This window comes from Genypterus blacodes, unplaced genomic scaffold (genome assembly GCF_046128005.1).
Source record: "Genypterus blacodes isolate CSIRO-AG114 ecotype Tasmania unplaced genomic scaffold, CSIRO-AGI_Gbla_v1 ptg000136l_1, whole genome shotgun sequence".
Taxonomy (NCBI): Eukaryota; Metazoa; Chordata; class Actinopteri; order Ophidiiformes; family Ophidiidae; genus Genypterus; species Genypterus blacodes.
The window spans coordinates 296,047-318,599 of NW_027466938.1; the positions used below are offsets into that span (position 1 = coordinate 296,047).

Sequence of the window (22,553 nt, forward strand, 5' to 3'; positions counted from 1 at the left end):
ATCACAAACAACCAAACCAAACGTCTTCTTCTCAAGTACAGCCATCATATTATACAAAGTTTACATGATGTAGAGATCTGAAGACTCAAAGATCATGTCAGTTTAGAGTCTCCAGTCGTGTTCCCTTTCATGGTTTGTTGATTAAAGTTGGATCCAGTTGAGGCACAGAGAGTTTACAGAGCTCCTCACTGCTGTCCTGGGCTTCCTTTGTAGTAACTTTCTCTCTACCTTCTTCACTAACATCCTCCCTCTACCAGCCTTTACCACTTTACCTCCCCTGCTGTAAATGAAGGTTTGTTTTCAAAAACGGCCCAATAACCGAAATCGATTGAGAGCTCTGATGCCGTTTTGCAGGAACCATTGCTATGAACCATGGAATGATTTCCTGAGTACTGTTGTTGTAGGAACGCTTAACTCTGCTTCATTCTCAGCTGCAGGCATCAAATCTGTTGCGGTCCCTGTGGATCAGCGTGCCGTTACCTTCAACCCTCCAGCCTTACATGAGGCCGCTCTTTCAAAGTAAAGTGAGAATGATACGAGTAATCGTGCCTCTGCCAGGTGGACTGTGGACTGTGGTGGTTCTTTCAAGGTTGCATGCAGTCAGAAGCTTTGGGCTGGACTGGCTGGAGTACGGCAAGAGTCCGTAACAAGAATCTATTAGGCTGCTTGAGGAGAACACACACTCTCTATCAAGATCATCCAGGGACCGATAAGTAATAGTGAGGCTCTTGGTGTGTGTGTGAGTGTTTTGGCCTTTGTTGCAACAATCCATGGGGTTTCCATAATGAGTTGGCTCACAGAGTTCAGCAGACATAAGTTGTTGTTCCTGTGTAAGTCAGAAAACCCTCGGGGCTGCGCATTTTGCAACAAATTGCCAGAGGTTGTGGGGTTTCATAAGAGACTTAGACATGAAAGTGTTAAGTGTTGAGCTGAAATGGCTCCTAAAGGTGGATCAGACGCCTAAAGTGCCGGGTGTCACCTCTGATAGATCACATGACTCAGAGAATCATGGAATCTATGGACACTCTGTTCCTGTTAATGGGTTTCTTTAAGGTTTTTTCTCTTCTTCTTTAAGGAACCAACTGTTCTGACTGTCAACTGTTTGTATGGATACAGTCTGACAAGTTTGGCAGTTAAGTACAAACATCATGCCCATTAGTTTGTTCTTTAATTAACAATTTACATGAAAATAAATTCTCTGGATTCCCAGCAGGCTCCTCATTTGTATCCCGGCTGCCGGTGCACTAGTTGCAGATTAACACGTCACTCAAATACATTGGTGTGCCACTGTACTCTGGCAGACGTGGGCCTGCATTATTATAATTATTTCATCAATTTATGCACAGCAGCAGATGCCACACACACACAGAAAAAGTGGTGTAACTTAGAGTGTGATGGGTCTGCACAGGAGTGGAACCAGCACACATGTTTGCTTCATAATGTTAGAGTCACAGGGATGAGCAGAAAAGAGAGTATTGGCGATCCAGTTTAGTTTAAGACTCGCATCATTACTAAGATTTATGGACCAGCAAGTGTCAAAGAGTTTACTGTGAGTCCTGTTTGGTGTGCAGAGTGCCTGGTCTGTACGTTAGGATGTTGTTGTCTGTGGATTCTGCCAGTTTGTGGTGAAATCTGCCAATAAGAAGTCTTGTAAACTTGTAAACTCAGGTCAGGCACATGTTTGCTGCAGACCTTCAGGATTTATTGCTACTGCCGTTTGTTTTCCCATCTTTGTACAACCTGACGTGTGGTGATTGGTCATTACCGTAGTAACAATACTGTATGTTCTGGCCCGGTACATGGGTGAACTAATGCACTTGAATGCATCACAGGGTCGAGATGTCAAAAGTCAGAATTAAAGGCTTTCATATATTAAATTCCTTTGAGGTTATTTATGTATTTGTACTGTTCAGACAAATCATTTAAGACATCAAATTAGTCTCTGGGTTTGTTTCACTAATTTTGACATTTTTTAGACAAAAGACAAATCATTAATTATTTACTTGAAAAGAAATCAAAGTAAGTCGGTCATTTGTTTGTGAATAAGCCGTGTGTGTTTGTGTGTGTGTGTGTGTGTGTGTGTGTGTGTGTGTGTGTGTGTGTGTGTGTGTGTGTGTGTGTGTGTGTGTGTGTGTGTGTGTGTGTGTGTGTGTGTGTGTGTGTGTGTGTGTGTGTGTGTGTGTGTGTGTGTGTGTGTGTGTGTGTGTGTGTGTGTGTGTGTGTGTGTGTGTGTGTGTGTGTGTGTGTGTGGGATCTATAAATGATGTATTTCCCTTTTTGGGGCTTTGGCTTGTACAGGAACTTTGTGGTGAAAGAACATGACATTATAATTTGAGCAGCTGGGGAAGTTGGTCTGCCCCAGTTTAGTGATTATCTATAATACATAGCAGGTTCCACTCAATATACTGCATATGTGATTTAAAGAAAGCACAGAATAATTCAGCAGCTGTTTGTTTCTTTAGCTCAGATACTTCAAAGTAACACAATTATACTGTTTGTACAATCAGTCCACTTTGATCCAGTATTTATTCCAGTAAGTCTCTTGTGTGTAGTCTTATCTAATGCTGCTGTGTTTTACATGTAAACAGTTAGAACGGTTAAGGCTTCTCACCGGGATCTACCTACTGGCAGCTATTGATAAGCTATAATGGAGCACTGCAGGGTTCCTCACTCGGCTCTTGACAGGAGCTGTTGGGAAGCAGAAATGTGCCGTCCTGCCGCTGCCTCTGTCACATTCAATCACACACAAATGCAGATTCACTTTCATACTGGAGAAGGGTTGAGTTATAGCACTATTGCTGCGTTTTTAACCAGCGAAGCCTCCCAGCCTCAGCAGGTTTCCAGTGAGTTGCTTGTGGGACCACAGAGGACTGGGGATTCTCCAGTGCCCCTCCAGTGATGCCCACCCTGACCCTAGGGACGGCCCTGTCACAGCCCACACAGGCTTTGATGGGTTCACTGATGTGCTGGTAATGCACTATGGATTTTTCTTCAGTTCTGATTATGTCAAGTGAGCAATACACTGCTGCCTTCTCACACACACACACACACACACACACACACCATACAGTCACTGCTGCACCACCACAGTTTAGTTACACTCCTGGTCAGTGGTCATTTTTGTAATCCGAGCCTTTTAGCCACACTTATCAAACAGACTGATGTTCAGAGATCTACACTGATGACATGCTGGCTCCCATCTGTTGAGTGAAACACTGCACATGTCTTTATTCTTTATTCTGCTATGCATTTATTCATGTTTCAGGGTATTGTTTCTATCGTCTTGGTCACTGGTTATCATTCCTTAGAGTAAAGGCCGGCTAGGGGTCCCATCAACCAAAATTCCAAGTTATTTAACTGAAAACTATGCATTTGCACATAATTTTGGACCATCAACATTAGTACGTTTGAAATAAGAAGACTTAGATTTAACCCAGACGCTGTTCCGTGTTCCATGTTGTACTTTCTCCCAGTGACATCATCGTCCGGACACATTGGTGAAACCTGGCTGACAGTGAATCCATTAAACTGTGTAATAAAAACGAATTTTATATGGAATCCTGAAGGAAACCAATCGAACATGGTGACCCCGGGGGTGGGGGGAAGAGAGGGAGAGAGAGGGAGAGAGAGAGACACACACAAAGAGAGAGGCCTGGCCCAGCATGCCTGCTATTATCTCTTATTATAGCTTTGCCTCCAGAAACGTGTGTGTTTGCCAATAATATCAAACTCATTTGTGAAGCTTGTTGGCCAGTAACCTTCATCATAATGGGATTCAGCCATTGTGCCTTAAAGCCATTTATTAATGTGTGGTTTTAAAAAGTAAAGAAACCAACACCAACATACACAACTGCATATTTGTAAAGTCCCTTTGTCACATAGCCCTGTGTGTGTGTGTGTGTGTGTGTGTGTGTGTGTGTGTGTGTGTGTGTGTGTGTGTGTGTGTGTGTGTGTGTGTGTGTGTGTGTGTGTGTGTGTGTGTGTGTGTGTGTGTGTGTGTGTGTGTGTGTGTGTGTGTGTGTGTGTGTGTGTGTGTGTGTGTGTGTGTGTGGAGATATATGAAGTTGTAGAATGGACCCTGAGCAGTGGCGACAGCAGAGGAGGATTTGTGTGTGTGTCCATGTTACATGACTGAACGTTAGAATACAAACCTCCACAGTTCTGCTCTGTTTTGACAGATGGAGAAAATAAAAAAATAAAAGCTTGAGCATTTGGCCACTTGTGAGTAGGAAGAGACACCAGGGGCCCTGCTGCTAGGAGAGACTCCTACATGAATGACATCAGCTCTCCTCTCCACACATGTTCTTTGTATTTCACACAATTATACGTTTGTCTTCTCTGTACTATCGGATAAATGAAATCAATCTTTCTTGTCTGTTTACTGGCAGGATGATTGTTTGCAGACGTTATAAACTAATGTTCAGGTTGGACATGATGGAGGGAAGAACATTCAAGTTTGTCACCGGTCCAGCAGACTCACAGCTGTAATTATGTTTTGGCCTTTTGGATAGTTAATCATGGAATCAAAATGAAGTTACGTTTGGATTCTGTCTTCATCCATCCATGTCCCTTTGCACCAAATGAGATGTTCCTCCATTTTTAACAAAGCTGGACTAAAAACACTTCATCTTAGTTATTTTAATTCCTTATTGTTTTGCTTTAATTGGCTGCCAGAGTTGAGTCGCCTCCATCATCACAGGTGTTCATGTGATGCATGAATGAGTCTTTGGTCTCCAAACCAAAACAACACTACGACTAAAAAACAAAGCCAAACTGTAGCACTTAAATGATAAACAGTAAAACCCAGCAGTTCCTTTTATCTGCAGTACTTAGTTCTCACTTTGGTAAGTGGGGAAGGAAATTAGAGATTCAAACTCCTAAAACTGAGCGTCTCTGTGGGGGGTCCAGTCTCCTGCGTCTCTGTCCCAGCACGCCGGTCTCAAAGGATAAAGTACAACACCGACTAACCACATTCCCAAACATAACTAAAGGAATATTTCTCTATAAAGACATAATACAGATTGTTCATGTCGGTTTATGACTCAAATTAATTTGTATCTCTATGCAATTGAATATAAAGTCAATAACATTTCACATTATAGCTTTCCCATTAATGGAAGCCACCCATTGTTCAAACTCACTCTGTGCAATCCCGACCTGATCAAAGCCTCTCAGCTCTTCAACGATCACATCCACATCCAATTAACAGGAGCACAACTCTTAATATTCTGCTTTAGCTCGCAACAAATCACATTTAATATAATTAGCCCAAAGCAAAGCGAGCACAAATTAAAACCTTTCATGACTGAATCAACCATAATTAATTTTTTGCTTGCAAATATATTTAGCCGACAGAGCATTTAATCTGCAGCTATAAAAGCATTTGTGGAACGGATATAGATTAATGTCATTTACCAGAAGAGACAGAAAAGAAACAAGTGACTAAATAGAGGAAGAGGGGCAACTTTGCTCCATCATAGAGCTCAAATACTGAGACTCCGCTCCTGCCAGGGGAGCGGACAGGCAGGACAAATAGATTCCTGCAGCTGCTCTCCTTCCTGTTCAGCAGACAGGATGAGTTTGTCATGTCATGGTGAAGAGAGGCCGCTGGCTGTCCGTCTGCCTGATGGACTCAAACTTAGAGCATCTGTCCGCCCATGCCTCACCGGACACTATCTTGTAACTATAAACTCTTTGTCATTTGTCTCTAACCCCTGAAGATGAAAGGACAATAGCACAGTGGCTTCTCCCTCTTCTTCTCCTCCTCCTTCATCTCCAAATCCCTTTAATGTAAGTGTCTGCAGTCCTTCTCTCTCTTCTTCCAGTAAAACTTCTTGGCATCTGAAAGTGTTCCTCCTGAGGTAAAATCACTTCCAGATAAACTAGTGTGCCGTTCCTAATCTCCTCTGGCCCGGTCGTGGCTGCGCTATTAGATCCTGATGGAACAATGGGCGAGTCCTTAGAAGACTCTAGGCACTAATTATCACTGGAGTCTGCTGTCAGGCAACAGTGTGAACTTCATCTGACATTTTCTCCCATTTTTAATGGGACTTCAATCTGGCAGATTGCCACATAAATAAAGAAGCTTTAGGTTGGCTTGAAAAAGTACAGAGAGTACAGAACGCCTCGCTGGGAAAGCAGGAAGCAAACTGATAAGTGTTTCACTGTAAACCCATTGATTCTGTGTCAAAGCAGGTTGATGTTTTGTTTACATGCACACGGTGGTTAAATCTGTCTACACCAATCCAATATGTTTACATTTGTTCAGTAATCCTCTTCACTCCACTCACCTCTTCCTCTTCCTCTCACATGTACTCATAGGACTTGGCCTTCATTGTTTGTAGTTTGCGGACATGTCTGGTACGTTCTCCTCTTCTACTGTATCTCCGTCTTGAGCGAGGCTTCCTCCTCTCTCCAAAAGTGTCCGAAGGAGTCTTTCTCTGGAGTTAACTGGTGTCTGAAGAGTTGTCCTGGCTATGACAGCTCTAGTTATCTCTCTACCTAACTTATGCAGTATTCATGCAAAGCTCAGACCTGTGCCTGTGTTTGAACGGTCATATCTTCACTGTCCTGACTGGGATGAATATTGGACCTCTGTTGCATGTAAATATAGCTGCTGTCTCTTGGTCTTTGTGTAGAACTGCTCTGAATATTTAGCATCTCACACTGCTGACCGTCTTTTCATGCAACCAGGTGGCACCAAGTGAATAAAGGTAGAGGAGGGGATGTGATGTCAAACACACAATTGGGAACTAGTTGCTCTCATGCACATTTAGGAAGAAGTAACGTTACGTACAAACATGAGCATTCTTATCCCAGCATCATCATTCTTTCCTCCAGTTCTGAAGCTCCTTCCTCTCCCTGGTTTGGAGCTTAATGGCCAGGTGAGGTCGTTCTGCTGTCTGAGCTGTGACGCTGAGGCAGGGGAGCTTCAGGCATCTGATTAGAATGTTTCCGGAACACCTTCCTGTGAGGCTATTTCTGGCATATCAGATGAGCCAGAAATAGCCTGGTGGAGCGGAAGGAGTTATGGATCTCAGGTGTCCTTGAAATACCTCCTCCTCTTCTTCTTCTTCGTCTTCTACTTCCCAAGAAGAGCTGGAAAGGGAGCCTGAGCTGCTCTGGCTACTCTGCAGCTACAGTGACCCAGAGCCAGATGTGTACTGGCGGGATGGATGGATGGATTGATAATTCATCTACTAATGGATAGACGATGTACACGTGGTACTCTGCTGCCGTGTTTACACAAAGTCATGCATTTGTTATGGCCAAGCGTTAATCCTCTACACAAGGGCAACCAGAGCGTCTGCACACTGTGTTTATCTCTGGGCTCTGAAGAATCGATTTGATTTGCATTTGCAATAATTACAACAATTAACTGGAGACTAAATAAGAATAATCCAGTCCCACTTTGATGCTGCTTTTCTCCTAATCCTTTCCACTTTTCTCTGTTCCAGAGTCGGAAACACGCCAATAAAGTGAGACTGTATTACATGCTACACCCTGTGGATGGAGGCTGCCCTGCCAAGAAGCTCCGAACAGACAATGTGAGTAATGACTGCTGGGTGAAGTCAATGTGAGGAGTATGAAGTGTGAGTTATGAACTTTACAACCCAACCTGCTGTATGTGTGTCTCTGCTTTCTCACGGGAGGCTGCACACACACAAACACACACACACACACACACACACACACACACACACACACACACACACACACACACACACACACACACACACACACACACACACACACACACACACACACACACACACACACACACACACACACACACACACACACACACACACACACACACACACACACACATTTACAGGGGGCCGTCTGATAGATCAACAACCTACAAACTTTTCTTTTCAACACACTTATCTTCTCCCTCCTCCTGTGTTTTCTTTACCTCTTACCTTCGCTGTGTCGGAGCAGCAGACAGATAAACAACGGCGCCGCATTTCTAGACCGCTGAGCACTGCGACAGTGACAGAGCAGTGGTTGCGCGCCGATCAAAGCCAACTGTTCATCAACTACAAAAGCACATTGTGAGGTTTCCAGTCGCCCCAAACCCTCCCTGTCATGTTAATTGGAAGTACACAGCATGTTTGACAGACACAATTATGTGGCTTGTCAGTGCGCGATTGATAAACATGAGTGTGTTCTTGGCACTTCTGTATGCGTGCTCATTTGTGCCGTGCAGAATAATGCAGCATTTAGAGCTGGAAGCAAGAGCTGGCCGTTTGAGGAGAGAAACTCTGGAGTTTTACATTTTCACTTGAATTCTTTGACTTTGGCTCAGGGCTTGGATGAATTAAGTATTTTTACCGATGAAATCATCAAATGTGCAATCTTGTCCCTTGGAGCTCTGGGTCCAAAAGCTCCAATATGACTGCTATGATGAATGTCATGCACCAAACATATTCAGTCACACAGCACAGGCATAGTGAAACGACTTATAAAAGGAATAAGATAAAAAGGAGGAATAAAGATAATAGATACTCAATATTATGACTGTAAGGTAATGGTCTGTATGATCCAGAACAATATGTGCACTTAGTTCAGCGGGATCCTGCAGGAACGGTGACACTATTTTCCGAAAGACTTGTCCGGTCATCAGGCGGTGCTTTAAGAACAGAAAGAAAGAAAGAAAGACACCTTATTGATCCCAAAGGGGACTTAGCTCCAGCATAGCCTACTACATAACCAGGCTGGCAAAGGAGCATAAATAACCATGGTAACAGAGTCCGATCAGAAATGAGTCAAGCCATCCAAAGACTCGAACCCGAGATGGAGATATTATAACTATTTCCCTCCATGCTGTGTCTTGTTCCATAGCCTTCAATCATTTACTGATGAATTGAATTCGATTTCCTCTGAAGTACCAATTAGAATGAGCTGCTTTCAGTCCTGCCTGTGATTTGTTTTACTGTTAGGTTGAGACCGAGCCTGAAGTGTTTATTTTTCCAATAAAATCGTGACATTGCCGAGTCTATACGACTGAACCAGGCGGGGGGGCAGAGCTGGAATCAGATAATCGTTAAATAAGATAATTGATTCTTGGACGGACTGTCACTTTAATAGAGCCTATTCTACCTATAGAGGGATGATGGGGGCTGCTTCCATCTATGGAGATCATCTTGTATTGTTTTGAGTGTAGTTGTGAAATTGAGCGGGAGATGGTCTGACATCTTGGTGGAAACATTGTGTTACCTTCTAGATATTATGTGATAATATCTAGAAGCTGTCACCCAGGGTTTGGAGGGTTCCTGGTCCGACTCTGGTGCTCCTCCTAGGGAGTCTGTTGAAGTGTTGTTGAGCAAGACACTTTGGTATATCCCTGGCTCTAAGGGAAGGGAACTCGTACCTAACGACATAATCTGGAATTATGGCCAAATTAATAAGGGAGGAAAATGAATCATGGGTAGACGCAGCAGAAGCAGCTGGCTCAGCTGGCTGGGAGAGAGAGTGTGTGCGGAAGAGTGTGTGTATGTGTGGGGAAGAGGCCTTAAATAGCCTGGTCCAGGTGACAGGCATGAATGTGATCTGACACAGGCAACCGATTGAGCTTCCGCTTCCTGAAACAGAAGCACTCAATACACAGACATAGAACGCAACACCTTTCCCCTAAGAAGTTTGACTTTCCTGGCACCAATTAACAAGAATCAATTTTTACATTCTGCTTGATCTGGAAAAGAGATTTGCCAGCACCCATGTGGGCAACAGGCAAAGCCAGCAACTGCTTCCATCATCACTAAATAAAGACACAGAACAAAGTCATCTACTATTTCAAAGCAGTTGGGACGATGCACTAATGAGTAAACCCGGTCCCTCACTGCCTAACCAGTCACAGTCTTAAACCCAATCGTCTGTGCTGGGCTTGAGGCAAACAATGAAATCACCTGCAATCTGTAACTTGGCCGCAGGCACAGACCGTGGAAGCTGAACAGGGACAACTTAGAGTTTCCACCCAGGATTACCTCTAAAACAAACACAATAGTTAGCAGTTGGAAGAGTTCCCACTCCCTCTCAACTCCAAAGATAGATCTATGGAAATAACCAAAATAAATTACTATTACTACCCTGCACGAGTCCATAATGTGCTACAGCCTTGGCTCAAAGCAATATGAAGGATATAAACTCATACTTAAACATATAAATTCAGAATATTGCCACCGCAGAAGCAGAAGCAGTGCCTGCTGGCTGAAAGAGAGCAAAAAGAGGGGAAGAGGCCTGAAGTAGCCTGGGCCAGATGACCAGCATGAGCCTAATTGGACACAGGTAACCAATCGGGCTTCAGGTTCCCTAAAGACAAACACACATACATACACACACACAGCATGCAACAACACTGAACCCTAACTGATGAGTAGGTTGGCGCCTTGCATGCCTCTGCCATTTGTGAATATGTATTTGTATGAGTGGGAGAATGAAAGCTATTTAGAGCACTTTGGATAAAAGCCCCATACGAGCAGGGTCCATATATGAGTAACATCCATTTACCATGTGGAGGAGCTGTTTTGATTTTGTACAGACAGAGACGCATCATCCGCATATAAAGAGATTCCAGGGATTCAAACATGCAACTTTAGAGATAGATCCAAATCAATATGGTGTTTATTATCAAACATTTTGCCTTTAAGCAAGTAAACTATTTGAACTGTTTTTACTCAAGGTGTTCGGCCTTGGTGGAGGCATGTGCTATAATGAATTCCTTCTTTGCTTTTGAGATTTTGCATTGCCGACTGTGTGAAAGTAGCATCCGGTGTTGTTGTGAGCTCTGGTATGAAAGCGAAGGTTATTGATTTAAAGGCGTGAGGTTGTAATGAATGGATGAAGGGACGGAGATTCAGTTGTGATTATGGAAGTTTGGCAGTTAGGAGTCTGGAAATCTGAGCTCTTGATCCAGACAAGGCTGTGTCAGGGGAAACTGTTGCTTTTTCTCTCTATCTCCCACACACACACACACACACACACAGACACACACACACACACACACACACTGCCTCTTTCTATTCTGCTTCCGTCTCACTGTACACTCCCCTCTAACTCATCCTGCTCATCTATTCTGCTCCTATTCTCTCCTACATCTTCCCTTTCTTTTCTTTCCCTTCTCTGCTCTACTCCTCTATGATGTAATTTGTGCTCTTGTTCTCTTTTAAATCTGATATTTGTCTTTCATTCACATCCTTCTCCTCTTATTCAGCATTTCCAATTCGTTGCCATTTGTCTCCTATTCTTTCCCCATCCATGCCCTTAATCCACACCTTTCCTTTCTCCCTCTCTTGCCATTTTCTTTTTCTTCTCTCTTTCTGCTGACATTCTTTTCCCTTTCATACTGTCTACACCCTCCGCCTCTTTTCTTTATTCTGTCTCTTTGCCTTTTCATTTCCTTATCATTTTAGGTCATATTTCATTGACGTTCCCTCTCCCTCCTCACCTCCCTCTCCTGTCCTCTCTCTCTCTCTCTCTCACGGTCACTCTCACTGCCATCTGATGCAGCCAAGGCTTTACTTTGTCTCTTGTCAGCATTCTGTTGATGCTTTTATCTCTCACTATGAAATCATTTGGGATTGGAGACGTTGTATGGCTCACGTAGAGGCACGTGTACAAACAGGTCTATAATATAATGTACAGCTCATACTACATTACACTACACTACACTACGCTATACTACACTACACTATACTGGAATACAGTATGCTATACTTTATGCTCTGCTTTAAGTATTTCTTTATCTCTTTCTAGCTGTGCCTTTTTTCATTTGGAACTATTTCCTTATGGTTATTATGTGAATAAAATATGTTGATAAGACAGAAATGTAAACATTAAATGTATGAAATGTGAATGTAAGGTAATGTTTACATTTATGGTCACAGTAACATTTACATTTATTTTCCACATTAAAATGTTATATTTACATACCACATTTACGTTAACATTCAACCTCGATATATTTTATGCTATGAAATACAATAAAGTATAACATTTACATCATAATAGGTCAGATTTTGTCTTCCTATTACAAAATGACCATATTATATAAGCACACGTATGAAGCAAAGAACCTTCAGAACCTTTTTCTGATTTATAAAGCAAAAAAAAAAAAAAAAATCAGTGTACATGATGGTCTGAGAGCTGGCATGCATGTTTCATGTGATGGGCGAATGTTGCAGGCATTGTAGTCAGAATCTGGGTCAATCACACCTTGGATGAAAAGTGTCAGCTCAAAACCCAAAGGTGCAGGATCTGGTGTTTCCTCTCCCCAAGGGGAAATAGTTCTTTAAAAAAGCAAGAAGAGAGAATGTGTCCATATGTGTTTGCTCCAGAAAGTGACTGGGCATTAGCTGCTTGTTAGCTGCTACCAGCCAGGCTCACTCAGGCTTGAAACCAGAGCATCTCAAATACATTACAGAGGCAGTGACTGGAAAGGTAACACAGCACTACATGTTGCCACGGCAGATTAATTCCACAGGGGCTGAGATGTCTGCCTCTCCAAACTCTCTCTCCACCATGCCTATTTTTAAATAGAAACTCTTATTTCTCTGATACACACACCGCCCAGAGGGGAGGAACTAACCACTATCATTGGCTGTCACAATGTTCGGTTAACATAAAAAGAAAACAATCCTTTCCTTTTGCCCTCATATCACATCAATCAGCTGTTTGTGCCAAAGGTAATAACTGTATCATTTTCTTAGATTCATATCATGATTTTAAGAAAAGCCTTAAAGACTAAGACAGGGTTAAGAGGTATAGACATTGGATTATCCAAAGACATACCTACAGTGGAAATCATATCTTCCTGCACCGTATTGATTTCCATGTAATAACCTCGGTGGGGGGTGGAGTTACACACACACAGAGGATCCTCAACTAAATCACACCAAAACAAATGAATGATGAAGCAGTAATGGAGTAAACATTTCACATGTGGATAATTAGGTGAGGTCAGTGGGTTTGGATCAGCCAGCTGGACTGATTTGACATTTTACATATAGATGACATATTGATTTTGTTCGTCATGCCAACAAAATCAATATGTAATTGTTGTAGATGCCAATGTAGACGGCACAGAAACAAATGTTGTTTTTTGCAGATCAATGCTGCCTTCAGCCTGCACTTTTATATGTTTTCAAATGCTCAGTGTTTTCATTTCATTGTTGCAGCAATTTGTTCTATTTATAACACCGGCAAGAGAAGGAACCTGTGATCTGCTTTGAGTTTTCACTTTGTTAAATGCACAATCTCACATGAATAACTCTTCTGCACACTTCTGTCAAATCACCACAAACATTACTTTCTATGGCAGCTTTATACCAATGTGTTTTTGTTTAAAATGGTGAATATCTACCTTCTTATCTCATTTGCTCGTGTGTATACAATACAATTTGAGCCTCATCTTGAAAGATTCTCCCCTGGTGCATGTTGAGGATGTGAAAGCATTTTATCTCCTATAGTACAACCGGTCTTTGACACACTTTAATATAAATTGTATTAAAGAACTCCAACAGTTGTGCAGAGCAACTTTTCCCTCAACTAACGTCAATTAAGACTCAATCATTGTGAAGTCTCATGTCCTCGACTAGGCGGAGCATTTTATCAGAGCCAAGACAGAAAGGAGAATAATCATTTAAATAAACATTTCTCTAATTGTGCTTGACAACTTGTACAGGAATTAACTTCAGATGATTAAGAGGATTAAGTCAGTGTGTGTGTGTGTGTGTGTGTGTGTGTGTGTGTGTGTGTGTGTGTGTGTGTGTGTGTGTGTGTGTGTGTGTGTGTGTGTGTGTGTGTGTGTGTGTGTGTGTGTGTGTGTGTGTGTGTGTGTGTGTGTGTGTGTGTGTGTGTGTGTGTGTGTGTGTGTGTGTGTGTGTGAGCCAGTACAGCACATCATGGAGGATTGTGTTTGGATCAGGATGTATTTTTGCTTTTTTATGTTTAAGAAAATACAAATCCCACAATTATGTATGTAGTCATTACAAACAATAGAGGCACACTTAACCATGACTACAATTACCGGGCAAATGGCATAGCGACAGGATTTGTGTCCAGGATTTATCCCCACATTGTCCTTTGTTTATTTCTGTACGGGTTTACACTCAGATGTCTTTATTAGTCATGCCTCACTCCCAGATTGGCTCATATTAAAGCTGACATGCAGCCACGTGTGTCACACCATCGTTGACGTGTTGACAGTGACTATATTGACTGTAACGAGATACCGACCACTAGTTAACCGATAAGTGACAGAAACCCTCAAATCAAGCAGCAGACACTTGTGCCCCATCATCAGGCTGTGACATCAGCTTGCTAATGGGCGCACAGAGCCATAAAATAGCAAAAGCCTCTCTCCTCTGACTTTGGGTCGTGTCACTGGATGTTAAATCCTGTCAAGAGATTTGAATTAGAGCCTTGGGAGGAGTTCTGAGTTGATAGAACAACTCCTCTGAGCCTCAGTGCCATGCAGATTAAATCAACCTTTAGGTTCATATCTGCTGCCAGTGAGCCAGAAGGCTCCGGTTTCATTAGGAGAGAGCTGAACTGAATGCAGGGAAGCGTTTGAAGGGGGGGGGGGGATTGTGTGGAAGTGGATAGAAAACAAGGAAGACGACTTTATATCCTCATTTCTCTACTTATGTATTTATTAAGATGACATTTGAAACTATTGAATGTTTGAAAGGTTTTGGGTAGAATGCCTGGAAATATACTGACAACATTTAATCCTATCTATTTGTCATTGGTCTGTGAGGAAATACGACAACAATCTGAAGAGGACACAGAGAAAACATCGTAATTACATAAGCAAATGAGTATCAAACAAAAGCTATTGACTTGAACAATGCTGTTATACTCTTGTTAAATGGGAACTCCACTGATTTAATACATCAAATTCTTACAAGTGTTCTTTGGCAGCAATAATGAGCATGTGGAAATTGACCTCTAAAAAACACAAAGGTTACTTTTTGGGAATGCTTAAGATTACTACTTTACAAACTAAAGCCACGTCTTGAAATATTGTGCAATAAATTAAAATCCATCTAACACCAATAGAAACTAACCCTGTGATGTCATACAGATCAGTGTCCCCTGCTTTGTTCAGCCACAGAAGCTTTAATACAGTTTTAAATTGGGCTTCTTCAGACCAATAAATGGAATTTGATGTGTAAAATTGTTGACAATTGTGTGACAGAATTTGTTTTGAAACGGTGCATACCTCCACACATCGTATAGTTTTAGTTTGTTCTCGTGTCACATTATATCTGTGTTTGATGAAGAGTCTAACCTGAGGTCTTTAAGGAAAGGGCACGTTGCCATGCTGGCACAGAGCCCCAGTTAAACTACAAAGATGTGATGTGACCAGACTGTGCTTCTAAGGTGGCTCTGTCTATAAATACATGCAGCTCTGTAGCCTCTGGAGAGTGCAGGTACGAGTCTGGACCTGGTGGAGCTCATGGCGTCTGACAGCTGTAGATGCTGCTCGCCATGCTGTCATCACCGGCTCTTTAATGAGGAGAGGGAAGATCAGGCAAATAATGGGAAAACTAAATGTAGATTGTTATAAGAATTTGATTGTAATATGTTGAGAATTGGTTTTAGCCGTACATACCACCAACAAAGAGACCGTGTTTACACCTATTGGTTATTTGGTTGGTTGGTTGGTTGGGTGCTTTGTGTTTTGTTGACCACATTACTCAAAAAGTTCAGAGCCAATTTAGTAAAACTCTGTAGAACCACATGGACCAGTGAACAACACGTTAAATTACAGAACCGGGGATTCAAAACATTTTTTAACAATGCAAGATTTCTACAGAAGTGACAAACCAATCGTTGTGAAAAACTGTTTGTTCCAGATGTGGATACATTGAATTGTATCTCATGACAAAAAATTGCCATGAAGTTGCATCATCACAGGGCCTCTTGTCCTCATCGGGGCAGGATGAAGACGATGGTGACTCTTTGTTGTTTGGCATTAATTAAGTTGTGAGCTCATGCTGATTCCCCTTGAGTGTTGATTAAATAAACCAACAATCAGCCTGTTCAGCCTTTGTGGAGGTATGGATTCTAGTGAGCACCGTTCTATTCAAGGCCTACTGTACTTGTTCAAGAAATCAACTGTAAATCCAGAGATATTGTGTCACGAAGTCCAAGAATCTGGAGGCCTCAGAGCCATGAAGCCGTCTGAGGAGCCGTGCAGCTTCGAAAGCAAACTGCTGAGCGTTTTCACTCAGCTAAGTGCCGTCTAATTTGTTACCGCAGTTTGTTCAGTCTCCTGTGCTAATATTTAGGCAGCCTGTTTTCCTTTTTAGCAGCTCTGTGCAAACTGTGATGAATCAAATTAGGAAAGCTTTGTCGGATTTGCAGATTTCAGCAAATTTTCCTCGGTGCTGCAGAAAAGTTAGAACATCGACTTGGAGCCTAAAGGCTCCGATGGGTTTATGATACAGCTGCAGATGTATGTGTGGCCTCATTTATATTTCATATTAGTGATGACATTAAGAGGCTGCATTAGTTATCACACAACATTACCCCATACAATGTAAACAATCATCAAAACTCCAACCAAATGAGCAAACAACAAAACAAACATTTGCTATTGTGTCTAAAATGAGGGAAAACTACATTCCTCTGCTTCATATCATCTGTAAACTATTCAAATTGAAGGCTGCTGAAACAAAGGAAGCCATTCTAAGACGTAACTTTGGACTCTGGGGGTTTATTTTATTTATTTATTTGTTTGTTTACAAGGCCGATGCTCCAACATCTCGTGCCAGCGTTTGCCAGCTGCAGTCCCACGGCACAACAATACAAGCAACCAGTCATTGACTCAGTTGAATGATCAAAGGCGTATGAACACAGGCTGCAGTTAGCTTTAGTATGCTGCTGTAGACGCCCATTACAACCACAGACAGTTTGCTAAAAGCATCTTAGACACTCTGTCCTCCTCTCTGTCCCCTGGGTGCTGCCCACTCCAACCTGGGAATGTTAGTCATCACTTTTAAGGAGTGCAGAAGGAGACACTTGTATTATAGACTGTGCTCTGCCAGACTGCCTCCTGAGCAGCAGAATGATGAGCCCAAGAGTCACAAGCTCGGACCTTTTTAGACGACTCTGTTTCTGCCACTTTTTATACCCTTTTATGGTTTATACTGTAAATACTAACAGCTAAACAAAACACAAAGTGTTTTCTGAGGGAGAGTGTGAGCATGGGGGAAATCCATTTTGATCAAATGGCTGTTCTGCTTCGGGTACATTACAAACTTTTGCCTCTGTTCAGCATTTCCTGCTGAGGCGATGCCATTCTTCGGCGGTCCTGGCATCCACAGAGTGTCGTGCCTCACCATAAATAAACAAGCAGCAGAAAGCAGCTTCACCACCAGAGGAAATGTCTCTGGGAAGAAAAATACCCTTTTTCCAATCGTCATAGTAACATCTCTTAAAGTGAGTAAGTGAGCTGAAGCTTGTTTCCCTCCTTCATAGCTGTCAAGGTGCCCTTGGAAAAGGAATTTAAATCCCCAACCGCTCCCAGGGCTGCAGAGGGAAGCCACTTGTTTAAAGAGTAAACGTGTGAATGTAAAGCAGGGATTGTAGGAAAGAGCAGATCAACCGGTTGACTTTCAGAGAACCCTGGGAGGTGAACTAACTCCCTCCCCTGTGTGTTACATGATGATGATGCTTTCCTTCATCATTATTTATACACTCAAGCAGGAGAAGTATCCATTTTGTAATGTTCATGCTTGTCTGGTTGGTTCTGGTGGCTGCGTGTCAGTTTGTTAAACCGCTTGTCTCCATTTAATCTGGCCTGCAGCGTCGCCGCCAGCTCACCATGGCGATGGAGAGACGGAGCAGCCGTGCCGGAGATGGCACAGGTGTCCAACATTGCTGTAACTGAAGGAGAAGTGACTGCAGTCTCATGCTTGGTTGCCTCAGCCTCTCCTTGAGCGATATCCAGCAGATTGCACATGTGCAGGCAGCGAGTGCACATACCGCCCCACATGGACACGCTAATCTGTGGCATGGCTGTGTCGGGCACCGGGCACAGAAAGGCGTCTGGAGGCTTAAATCCAGAGGACGACCACACACACACACACACACACACACACACACACACTCACACACACACACACACACACACACACACACACACACACACACACACACACACACACACACACACACACACACACACACACACACACACACACACACACACACACACACACACACAAAGTCAGACCTTCATCCCAGGAGCTGCAGCTTAAATACCGCTGACATCCAGTAACTGAGATTAACTAACACAGGGTGGAATTAAAGGATCCCTGTGAGGAAATATACAACAGTGTCAAGGCTACTGCACCAAACAGTCAAAACTATCTTCTCTGGATGTACAACAGTGATCTTTAGTGAATATGGAGAACAGAATGTGTTATAAGTAGAGGTGAACTTACTGTATGAGGAAGACCTGTGACCCTGCACAGGATGAAGGGTTGAGGAGGAGGATGGATGGATGGACAGATGCTGGGTGTGAAGTTTGCAATTATTCACAAGTCTTTTTTACATTTATGAAGGTTTAACATTGATGTGTACTGCTAATTGGCTCATCTGGTGTTTGTATCACCTCATCTCTACTCTAACTAACTAACTAACTAATTAACCAATCTGATCCCCTGGTTGCTGGATGCTGGTATCCGTGTAGCATCTCTAGACATGGTTACACACAACAATGAGACAGAGAAATGTGTGTGTTTATGCCCAAACGAGGACATTCATTAGTGCCACCCACTGCAGACTCATCGGCCACATTTAGAGTGACTTGATGCAGAAATCTCCAAATCCCTCCAGACTGCTGTTATATTTATAATATGTTCTGTTCTGTGTGGGCCCGATGTTTGGAGGAGAAACATATTAAAAGTTGGACTCATTTCTTGGACAAATAAAACTTTGGCCATGTTTAGCATTAAGCACAGTTCAGACAGCGTTTAGGAAGGTGATGATGGTGATGATGCTGATGATGATGCAGGAGCCCAGGGTGTGAATTATAATCAGCTGGCCGGATGAGTGAGCAGGTCTGACCGGTGATCCTGCTGTTCAGCTGCTGGATTCACTCAACTGTGACTTTAAATCAAGCTCTTATTTGGATTTGGTTGTGTTTTTGCTCATGTGGTTGTTTGGATGGTGGCTTGTAGCTGTTGCTCCATTTGTTTGACTCGCACTCGTAGAAATCCATCATGTGTCCTGGAGAACATGTCAGGAAAATGATGCCAAAGAATTCTGAATATATTTACATGCACTTCTCCTTTGTTTTGTTTGTGTATCAGGTTTTCCCCTCCAACTCAGGGGACGATCTTCCTGTAAGTCCCATCAATAGAAGGTATCGGCCCTTAGTTTCCTTAAATACATCCTGCAGCTCTCTTCAGTCCCATTCCTCCCCCATAATGTGACTCCACCTCCCAAACGTCCTGTGAGCTCTACAAAGGGGACGAATGTGGATTGCTGCTCTGCGATGTCGGCGGACCATTGCTCCGAGTGAAGGGCTGTGATTTAGCAAAGCCGGGAGTGAGCGGAGGCCGGCAGCAGCCCGGAGGTTTGTCCTAGAGTGATGAATCCAGAGGTAAAGGAGTCCAGACGCTGACTGTGCCTCACCAATCCAAACGTGTGAGAGGATGTGTGGAGCCGTTTCTCCTCTCATCATGGTTCTGAATCACAGCGGGGGTGTTCCTATATCCTGCATGGAACGCTTCATACATTCACAGGATTCACAGGATTTTACTTTTTACCTTCCTAAGACCCTGTGTCCTCATATGGAGACATATTTTTCATCATTTTGCTTAATTTAAACCTGTTGTCCTCAAGTCTGGACATCTTTTCACTCCCCCCTTGTGCTATAAACACCTCATATCAGACAGGAAGAGATGTGTGACACGCTTTGTGTTCATACGTTGTACAGATATGATCACAAACAATAGCAAGGAGAAATTAAAAATGCATACAAAACAAATGTCTGGCTCTCAGGAGGATATTGATTGAATCCCAATGATGGTCTTGAACCATCTGAAGCAGGGAGTCATGTTTGCTGTATTGTAATGGAAGCAGGTGTGTGTGACGGGGATGGAACCAAATCTGTGTGTTTGAACTCCAAATGATCTTAGAAAATGGTGAGACGTTGATCTGTGATATTATTTGTAAAGACGGCAGAGGGATGTTCAGCGTTTCCGTGAGGTGGAAACATTTTGTCGTCTGAACGCGTCTGAGCCTCTTCTTCTGTTTCTGTCAGATTACAGATGCAGGATTCCATTCACACATCGCCGCTTCTCGCATATTCTGCAAACCAGCCGCTCGCTCGCTCTGCGGTACCTCGCGTTCCAAATACACCAGGATTTAAGTTTTTCAATTGCGCAGCATGTGTGCAGTTAAGCCACAAGCAGCAAAGGATAAAGAAAGAAATGAGCAAAGAAAAAGATGATTAAGGCCACTGACTCGGAACGCTTTCTGGATCACCCAGTTTCACTCAGAACAAAGGTTTTGGGGCAAATTGGAGGAACTCGTGAAGTTCTCATAAGTGAATGTGCTTGAACGTAGACGACAGCGGCTGGAGTTTTGTTTAACAATCTCACAGTAATCTCACAGTAATTACTTCTTCATCTCGGCAGACGTTCGGCTTCTTTCTGTTCATTTGTCTCCAGGTATCCTTGCACCTGCAGTGTCGCACACACACACACACACACAGACGTCTGAGGGAATGAAACTCTGGGTCAGATTCTTTGTGAATGTTGTCTGAGCTGGATCTCAAGGTGATCTGGTGATCGGCTACATGTTTCAGGACTTGGCTCAGGCTGTTGCAGTACACACACCAGTCAAACGTGTGTGTGTGTTGCTTGAAATGTTGCTTGGGTTCGCCACTAGCTCAGTTCATAGGGACTTGGGAACCGGAGGGTCGCTGGTTCGAGTCCCGTATGAACCAAGAGAGTGGACTGGCAGCTGGAGAGTTGCCAGTTTGCCTCCAGGGCACTGCCCAGGTGCCCTTGAGCAAGGCACCGAACCCCCAAAACTGCTCCACGGGCGGCGTATCAAGAATTGACGTGTTGCGTGTGATTTGACCCAATACACTTCTTCTTTTTCTTCTTCTAAACGCCAAATCCAACAAACATAACAGCCGTTGATGCTGTCTGATCTTTGCAAACAGCCTGTGCAGTGACTTCAACCACAGAAAACTCATTTGGCTGAATTAGTCGGCTTCATATGCCTCATCTAAAGGGCTGAGTGTGCATTCATTCAGTCAGTCAGTCAGTCCAGCTGTACGTTCTGCTGACTCAGGCTTACTGATCAGAATATCAAGTCCCTCAGCTGAGTGAACCTGATGCTCACAATTACGTTACACAGAGAAGAGCTGAGATCAGGATTAGCAGGAAAAAAGCTCCCAGAAAGAGAAAGGGAGAGATTCTGATATCAGATTATGACCAATATGACTTTCTTCATCTTTCTCTTTATTGTTGTGAAAGTGTTTCGCATTTTTCACCGGCTTTTCTGTTGTGACACACTTTTCAGATGCAGCACAGGAGTTTAGTGTGTGTGTGTGTGTGTGTGTGTGTGTGTGTGTCCCTGTTGGTGCTGCCTGCTGTTTAATGTGAAGGTCAGACTGCTGTGTGCGAGTGTGTGTGCATGCGTGTGTACGCGAGTGTGTGTGTGCCCGTGTGCCCGTGTGTGTGTGTGTGTGTGTGTGTGTGTGTGTGTGTGTGTGTGTGTGTGTGTGTGTCCGAAACAACAACAGCAGCAGTGGCCATGGTGTCAGCCCCGCTTAGCGCCGTCCTGTACGCTCGGCTTGGCAGCGACAGACTGAATTGTCCACAGCTTTGTTGCACGCTCGTCCTCTTTATCCCCTTTTTTCAGGAATACCCTTGCACTTGGTTGTCCTAATTCCTGCGTGTGTGTGTGTGTGTGTGTGCCTCGGGGGGGAGACGCATATGAGTAGTGAGTGTTCCCTGACCTCCGGATTTAGCCCAGGCATTATACTGCGCTTGCCAGGCCACATCAGGCCAATCCGGTCCAGGCTCTCCACAGCTCCCAGCGATCACCTCAAGGAGCACGGCGGTGCTGCGGCTGCATGTTTACTTCAGCACCAGAGAGGAATTTGTTGCAGTCCAGAGTGCTATGGCACGATGGCCTCCTTAATACGGAGACAACAGAGAGGGAAACAACGGTACCAGTGCTGTCAGACATCACAACAGGCAGTGTGCGTGCTCTGCCTCAAACACACACACAGGCGAGGAAGACACTTCAACCGAGATGAAAATGTGCAACGCAGAGCCGACAGGGAGGAGAATTTACTGCCTGCAAATCAGAAAGATTACTTTTATTATGCCGACATGAATGAGGAATGAGGCTGAGCTCCCCTCCCTCTCCTCAAACCCACTGTCTCTCCCTTCTCCTTCTTTCTCTCCCTCTCTCTCCCTCTCTCTCTCTCTCCCTCCATCAGTTCCAGCTCCAGAGGAATGCAGCACCGCTCCACATTCAGCCAATGCAGAACTCCCAATTATTCCTGTTCT

General features: G+C 43.5%; 2 protein-coding genes across 2 annotated transcripts in view; both read left to right on the forward strand.

Moving 5' to 3' along the window:
• The window catches only part of LOC143011552 (E3 ubiquitin-protein ligase TRIM39-like), a 124,432-nt gene that overhangs the window by 40,590 nt on the left and 61,289 nt on the right, over nucleotides 1–22,553 (forward strand). The window lies entirely within an intron of this gene.
• LOC143011568 (zinc finger matrin-type protein 4-like) overlaps nucleotides 1–22,553 on the forward strand; it is a 72,373-nt gene that overhangs the window by 14,454 nt on the left and 35,366 nt on the right. Inside the window, exon 2 of the mRNA XM_076164471.1 lies at nucleotides 7,458–7,547. Within this exon, the coding sequence (XP_076020586.1) occupies nucleotides 7,458–7,547 (90 nt within the window). The remainder of the gene's footprint in view (nucleotides 1–7,457; nucleotides 7,548–22,553) is intronic.